At 61.2% G+C, this 7766-nt stretch overlaps 1 protein-coding gene across 1 annotated transcript in view; it reads left to right on the top strand.

The window, feature by feature from the left end:
* Nucleotides 1–1296: 1296 nt before the first annotated feature.
* NOTCH1 (notch 1) overlaps nucleotides 1297–7766 on the top strand; it is a 55009-nt gene continuing 48539 nt past the window's right edge. The window contains exons 1-4 of the mRNA XM_008573207.1: nucleotides 1297–1392; nucleotides 2434–2532; nucleotides 3084–3141; nucleotides 7025–7048. Of these exons, the coding sequence (XP_008571429.1) occupies nucleotides 1297–1392; nucleotides 2434–2532; nucleotides 3084–3141; nucleotides 7025–7048 (277 nt within the window). The remainder of the gene's footprint in view (nucleotides 1393–2433; nucleotides 2533–3083; nucleotides 3142–7024; nucleotides 7049–7766) is intronic.

Here is a 7766-nt window from a genome sequence, read left to right as displayed (position 1 = left end):
TCGTTGTATTGGGAAAGCAGCGTGGCCCTCAGAGGGGCTCGGCACCCCCCCACCACCACCACCTGTTCTCCAAATGCAGCCCATCTCTCCAGAAGGAGCTGCAGTCTCAGGCGAGCCAGGAAAAGGGGCTATTCTCATGTTTACCCAAGTCACAGGAAACTGGGGTCTCCCCTCTGTCATCTCCATGTATAATGCCAGCTCGGGATGTTTGCAGCCCAAAATGACCCTTCTGGAGGCTTGGTCTTTTCCGTGGAGAGGACGAGCCAATGGGCTTGGAGTAGGAAAGCTGGACTCAACCAGCGGCCCAAGCCACGGCCTGGCCGTCATGTCTTTCCATGCGTTTGCTGGGCCGCCTCAGTCACAGAGTCGGCCCCCTCAGGGTTCCATGTTCGGGGACAGAGCTGGTTCAGGTGTTGGTGGTGGCGCATTTGAGCAGAGCTTTCACCCCAACAGGGCACAATGCCTCATCATCAGCCCTCTTCACAGCCCAAAGCAGGATCTGTTGGCGCTGGGGACAGACAGGCAGACCCCAAACAGCCCCCGAGATCACCAGGCCTGGGAAGCGTCCTGCCCTGCCAGCTGGGAGGCCCAGCGGGCTGCACCCTGAAGGCATCTGGAGAGAGACTTGCTGTGGCCACGTGCCTGCAGACCTGGGGAGGGCGCTGACCCCCTCGCTCGCCCTCAGCCCCCACCCCCAGACAGCCTTATGCAAAAACTACCTTGCTGTACATTAAAATGCCCTCACCCCTGTATTAGTTTCCTGGTCATCACAAATTACCATAAATGGGTGGCTGCAAACCAGGGAAATGCATGCTCTCCCAGCTCGGCAGGCCCGGAGTCTACCACCCAGCCATGGGCAGGGCCGCGCTCCCTGTGAGAGCCCCAGGGAGGACCCTTTCTGCCTCTCCCAGCGTCTGCAGGCTGTTGGCCTCCTCAACGTTGGTGGCTTGTAGAAGCACCGCTCCAGTTTCTGCCTGTCTTCCCACAGACTTCTTCCCTGCGTCCACCTCTCCCTCTGCTGCTGAGGACCCCCGCCACTGGATCAGGCCCCACCCCAATCCAGCGTGAGCTCATTTTAATTTGATCACAGCTGCAAAGACACTATTTCCAAATAAGGTCACGTTTACAGGTTCTGGGCTGGGGTGGGAGAACCTATCCAACATATACTCTGGAGGGACATAATTCAATCCATAAAACCCCATGAGCGGTGACAACCCCGGGACCCCCACCTGGCAGGTAGAGTACAGCACACAGGTGAGGGAGAGAGAAGGCGGTGCACAGCGTTGAGTTCGCCCCATGGCACGACGACTCCGCAGGCTGCGGCTGCCGGGGCCTGGCCCAGGCTGGCAGCACAGGAAAGTGCTGGCCGTTGTCAAGCCTTTGGGCTGCACAGTCAGGCCTGGAACATTCTTCCCCACATACCTGCCCATCCCATCCCCTCATGTTCTTGGGTCTCTGCTCATGTGTCAACTGCTCAGGGAAGCCACCTGCCCTGACACCCGTCCCCAGACCCCATGACCCTCACAGCCCCTTCTGCTCTGGCTTATGCATGGACACGCCTGGTCCCTGTCTTCCTCCTTCCACCAGGTCTGCTGAGAGGGCCTCTGTCTTGGTCACGTCACCCAGAGCCTCGCTCAGTGGGGACAGGCTCAGCAGATAGGCTCTGAGTCCAAGGGGGACTCTTGCTGCCCCCACCAGGGCCCACCCCTGCTGCCCACCCTGCTCCCATTGGGATCTTTTCAAAAGCTAGGACGGTCGTTATCGCCCCATGCAACCCCCGCCTCCCAGCATCCCTTTCCTCTGGACACCTGCTTCCCCTTTACCAGTCTCCTTTTCTTAGTCTGTTCCCAGGGTGGGGGTCAGCTGGGGACTGGGGTCTAGGCTCAGCCACTGGGAAAGGCTGGCGCCCTGCCAGCCCTTCGCAGCAGCCTTGGAGGGCCGAAGCCCACCACGGGCCTCTCCCCAGCCTCCTCCCACCCCCAGCTCACAGAGCTCCCGGCTGTGGGGGTGGAGCACAGGGGGTCTCGGCGCAGACGGATCTGCTTTGCTTCACTTTTCTTCTCTAGAACGGACTCCGAGACGCGCTGTGCTAAGTGAGGAACAGATGTTATTACAGCCACACTCAGGACCCCCAGCCTCGGGGAACGAAGGACAGAGCCCCCGTGAGTGCAGGCCCCTGGGGAGAGGGAGAGGTGGGTCATGTCAGTCATTGCAGCAGCCCACCTCCCCCCACCCCAGGCACAAAGGGACTAACGTCACAGACAGAGCCCCCGTGAGTGCAGGCCCCTGGGGAGAGGGAGAGGTGGATCATGTCAGTCATTGCAGCAGCCCACCTCCCCCCACCCCAGGCACAAAGGGACTAACGTCACTGAGGGCGGGGGATAGAGGGGACCTCCGTCCCCGTCCACCCCACACACACGCTGCCCTCCCCAGAAGAGCCCTGGGCCCATCAGCCCTTCCCGGCCCCTGCCCTTGGCAGATGGGAACCAGAGCGAGAAAAAGCAGCACATTCCACGAGGCCCTCCCAGCCTGGTAGGTGGGTGATGGGCCTGCAGTCGCCACCCCAGGCAGGCCCTGGTTGTGGGTCCCACGTGTGAGCAAGCAGGGGCAGTGGTCCCGGGGTTCCCGCGTCTACCCTCAAGTGTCTGGAGCATTCCTCAGAGGTGGGCTCAGGGAGGTCTGAGAGACTCACTCCTCGGCTGGGCAGCCCAGTCACAGCCACATTAAAGACTCAGACTTTTCTTGCTGATTTTTGAAAATTATTGCACTGAATGTTTATCAGTGAAATGCTGGTCCTGATAAGGAAGCTGGAGAGGCCAAGAAACAAGAGATGGGATTGTGAACCTCTCTCCCAGTCCCAGAAGCGCCTATCACTTGAGGGTTCAACTGGCATTTGCCACCGAAGTGCCTGTTTTTATTTAAATGGCCCAGAGCAAGTGTCTGACTAAGCTAACATTCCCACGCCAACACGCGGCAGCGCCTCTGGTTTTTGGCAAAATTTTTCCTTAGCTGTCAAGGCAAAAATATAGGAGAATTCTGGTCTTATTTAAGAACTGTTGGGGTTTTTTGCCTTTCCCCTGGAGACCCGAAAATCGCTCACAGATGTGCCATACCTGCTAAAGCCTGTGCTCTGTGTTACTTCATGAACATAATTCCCCGTGCTCCCTGTAACCCAAACCCCGGTTTCCAGCCCATTTTCTTTTTAAGAGGGGCTGGGGGCTGGGGGAGTGTGAGACAGGACGGAAGTGCTAAATACGTTTAAATGTGTCTGGAGCAAATGGGAGGAAACCCAGGCCGCCCTGAGAAACTGCTGCCCACAGGCTGGGTGCTCTGCAGGCGGACGGCTGAGGCCAAGGTGGCCCAAGTCCCACCTGTGGGACTGGGTGGGGGCACAGATGGGGGTGTGCGGCAAAAGGTCTGCAGGGGCTTGAGGGTCTTTGCTGGTGATTCCTGCTGATGCTGAGGATTCTGCTCCGGGAAGACTACATCTTCCCTGCAAAAATAAAAATGGGCTTTTTTTTTTTTTTTTTTTAAAAAGAGCTTTCCCACTATTTGTACCCCCAGAAAGGAAGAAAGGGAAGGAGGGAGGAAGGAAGGAAGGAAGGTGGGGGCAGGAGGGACTGAGGGAGGCGGAGGGAGGGGGACCAGCCAGCCTGGCCTGGCTTTTCCCGTGACTCAGCCAGGATCTGAGTTTGTACCAGAGCCCGAGGGGCGGGGCCTCCAGTTTCGTCCCCTGGGGCCCTTTCTTTTTGGAGAAAGTTCTGAGCTGTGGCAGGCAAGGGGCCAGGCAGGGTGGAAGCTCTCCTTGCTATAGGCTCCGCAGGGGTCCCTGGGCCCAGCTGTTCAGGATCACGGGGGTGGGAGGTGTGTAGGCAGACCCCGGTGCAACCCTGCATCGAGCCTCACTGTCCTGTCCATAAGATGGGCATGGTGACAACTTCCCTGTTGGGCCCGGCCCCATTGGCCAGCCCCTGACTGGAAGTGTGGGCTCCTGAGCTCAGCCTGCTCCATGCCCACCCTCTCAATGTGCCTCCTACATGAAGCCCCCCTGATTGGGCAGGTCTGGCCAGCTTCTCAACGCACCCCCAACCTGTACGAAACCCGAGGTCCCCATGCAGGCAGTGCCCTCGCCGGCTCTCTGGGGCTCCCAGGAAGCAGCAGAAGTGGGCCTTCGCCCCCTGAGTGACCCAACCCCAGGCCCAGCTCAGTACAGGCTCTATGGGCAGCTGAGGAGATCTGCAGCCTGGAAAGGTCTGAGTGGGTCTCCTTCTCAGGGCTTGGGAGAACATGCCCAGGGCCCTCTGCTCTCTTTTCTACACTGACAGCTGGGGTCTGTGCTCAGAGCAATCCAGGGACTCCAAGCTACAGGCAGGTGGCTCTGAGCCCTGAGCCACCAGGAAAGGACAGGCAGGTGGTCTCCACCCAAGGCCTCAACTGCACTGTGCACCCCATGGCCCATCTCTGGGTTGGCAACACCAGGTCTGCCCTGTGGGCCTCGACAGCTCACCTGCTTGGGTACCTGTCTGGGGACTTGCCCGGGCAACACGCTCCCTGGGCCTCTGTATGGAGGGGAACAGCAGGCCCTGCCCCTGGGATGCCAACCCTCCTTCCTGGGCCTCCTTCCAGGGCCAAGTGGGCAGTGGGCAGGCTCCTGAGTGGTGACCATTGGGAGTGACCATCAGACAGGGCCCCGGGCAGAGTTCCAGCCACATCAGGGGCCGCTGTTTGTGAAGAGGCCCTACAGGCTTACCCACCAGCCCTGCGCCACAGCCCTTCAGCCTGTGTCACTCACGGGACAGTCAGCAAACCTTCCACAGAATCTGTGTGCAGGGCTGGAGCCCAGCAGAGACTGGCCCCGTCTCAGAGGACACTGGCAGACAAGCGTCTCAGCGTGGCCACGTGGTCAGGGTCAGGAGCAGGGGGCCCAAGGGTTTCTGGGGTGGCTTCCTGGGGGACATGAAAGCTGAGGAGCTATGCAGGCACCAGTGGGGCAGGGATCATTTCAGCACAGACAGGCCTGGAGGTTACAGAGCAGGAATTCACCCAACACAGGCCACTGGGGTACAGGGCATGAGGGGGCCTCCCCCTGTGAGGCCTGGCAAAAGCTGGCCCAGGGAAACACCAAGCACCTGTGGTAGCACTAGCCAGCCCACTCCCAGGTACAGGTAGCAGGGTGCACAGCTGGGCCTGGTGACCAAGTTGTTCTCTGCATGGGGGAGGGGACAGGGACACAAACTCTGGGCCCCAGTCTACCCTCCAGGAATCGGGCCTGTCCACTCTCAGAATGAGGGTGAAGCTCTCTGAGATCAGCCTGAATCCATACTAAGGGAGGAAGAGCTAGGTGCTAGCAGATGCTTGCCACGCAGGCTCCTTGCTGTGGTAACATGCTGGTCACAGCCTGGGTGACCAGCACAGGCCATAGGGTATCAAGTCCAGCCCATCTGGCTGAAGCAACACACAGAGCCACTAAAACCACATGTAGAAAAATGTTCAGGGCCGGCCCGGTGGCGCACTGCTACAGTGTGCCGCTTGGAAGCGCGGTGGCCCTCCCGCCGAGGGTTCGGATCCCACATACAGTCGGCTCCCACATACAGACCGGTTCCCGCTCACTGGCTGAGCGAGGTGTGGGCGCAGCACCGAGGGTTGCGATCCCGTTGCCGGACACGAAAAAAGACAAAAAGGAAAAAAAAAAAAAAAAGAAAAGAAAAATGTTCAAACCTTCAAAAGGTGGGGGGACCTTGCCCCTTGGTGGTCTGGAACATTCCCACAGCCGTTTGGCTGGGTTCCCCAATGCAGGACAGGCCAGGGCACCCACCATGGGATGCCCCACATTCAGCCCAGCCTCTGAGCCCTCGCCCCCTCCCTTCTGCTCTAAGTCCCTGGGCCTTGGCATCCCAGCTGCGCCAAGCAGACCTTTCCCTGCACTAAGTCCACCTGCTGCCCACATCGTGAACAATACCTGAGCGCCGGGACAGGGAAGGCAGGGGCTTCCCAAGCCCTGTCCTGTACACAGACAGCCCACCAGGGCCTTCTGGGGACCCTAGTGGCCAACAGCGGCTGAGGGCCAAGGCCTGGACCTGGCCTGACCTTGAGCCAGTGTTCCCAACCTCTGAGCTTCAACTTCCCTCCTGAAAAATGGGGAGCATCGTGCTACCTGCCCCCCAGTGCTACGGGATCATGGGGGGAGCAAGCCCCAAGCTGAATCCCTGTAGGAAAGGAGCTGCTAGCCCAGGACTGTGACTCTTAGCCTGGCTGCTCCTCAGAATCTCCAGGGCCTGAGGCCTTCCTGGGAGAGGGGACACCGGGTGGGGAACGCCCTGGGTCTGTGAACTGTGCAGCCCTGCTCTTCCTTCTATGGAAAATGTGCTCCTCCAGGCTGCCGGGCTGCTGTTATATAAACATCTCTGCTGCCTCCAGGCGCCTCCTCTCCCAGGCACTGACCCTGAGATGTTACCCCAGGCTCTGCGAAGTGAGGCCAGCTTCTGGGAGAAGGCGGGTCGGGAGCTCCCTGCAGCTGCCGGGGCCTGGAGAGGCTGCCTGCACTGGCTGTTCCAAGAGCACTGGCCCCACCGAAACAGGTGTGCCAAGAAGGGCAGGCCAGGGGTCAGGTGTGAAATCTGCCCACCTCCCCGGGCAAGGGCTGCCTCCACCACCAGCCTGCAGGAGTTCTGCGGTCCCTCCGCTTCTCCTGTCCCCCGCCCCCCTTCCAGGCTAGGTTGCTCTCAGCCTTTAAGGCTCCCCTCAGGCATGCCTCTCCTACTCCTCCGGGAGGGCCCCCAGGACGCGGGACTGGGGTGGTGCGCCTCCTGCCATTGCACTCACAACGGTGCTGGCATGGGAAGGGGGCGCTGTCTGTCCCCAACACGAGGCCGTGAACTTTGGTTGGGCAGACCCCGCGGCAGGCATTTTGGACGCCCATCGCTTAACCAGGCTTGCCACGGGATGTCCGAGTCTGGCATCGCGGTGGAGAAATAAATCACCCAGAAGGAGCACGTGGGAGGGGCTGCGTTGGCACCGGCGGCGGATTTGCCCGCACGCGCTTTCCGGGGCCTCCTTAGGCGGGTGGTGCCGGAGGCAGGGGAGGCACAGTGACCAAAGAACGTCTAGACACGGGTCCCTCCTGGGGGAGCGGGGGCGCAAGCCGTCCGGCGAGGCACTGGCCCGGGTTGTTCCCTCGGGGCGCCCCGAGCCCCCTTTCCAGAGGCCGCGGCTGCGGCGCCACCATCCCTCACGGGCAAGTGCTCCGGCAGTCACCGCCAGAAGAGCCTGGCTTCAATCCCCCAGGCGCTTAGGGCCGCGGCCACGGCCACCGGACTCCTGGGAGCGGAGCCACTGGGCCAGGGCCAGCACCCACTGCGGCCGATGTCGCGCCTGGTCCCGGAGTCCCCAGCCCCGGGCCCGGGATCCTCCAACCTTGGCCTCGGCTGCTCCTCCCCACCTCCCCAGGCCCAGCGCCCCGCGGGACACGGCTCCCCGCGGGCTCGCCTTCCCCACACCGCCCGCGCCTCCTCTGCTATTGAGATGCAAATTTTCGTCGCCAATTGTCCCCGAGAGCGGCGACAACCAGAGCCTGATCCTTCCGCAGTCCCGGCTCAAACTTTTGGCCTCTGAGAACTTTCAAACGAGAAGTAGTCCCTGGGCGCCCGCTCCCGGCACCCCTTCGCGCCGCCGTGGCCCCCCAGCTCAGAGGGCCCGGGCTCGGGACACGCGGCCCAGACCTAGACGGCGCAAGGCGGGCCGGAGCGCGCGCAGGGACGCGGCCGGCC

This window comes from Galeopterus variegatus, unplaced genomic scaffold, assembly GCF_000696425.1.
Source record: "Galeopterus variegatus unplaced genomic scaffold, G_variegatus-3.0.2 Scaffold889, whole genome shotgun sequence".
NCBI lineage: Eukaryota > Metazoa > Chordata > Mammalia > Dermoptera > Cynocephalidae > Galeopterus > Galeopterus variegatus.
This window is presented reverse-complemented; position numbering and strand designations above follow the sequence as displayed.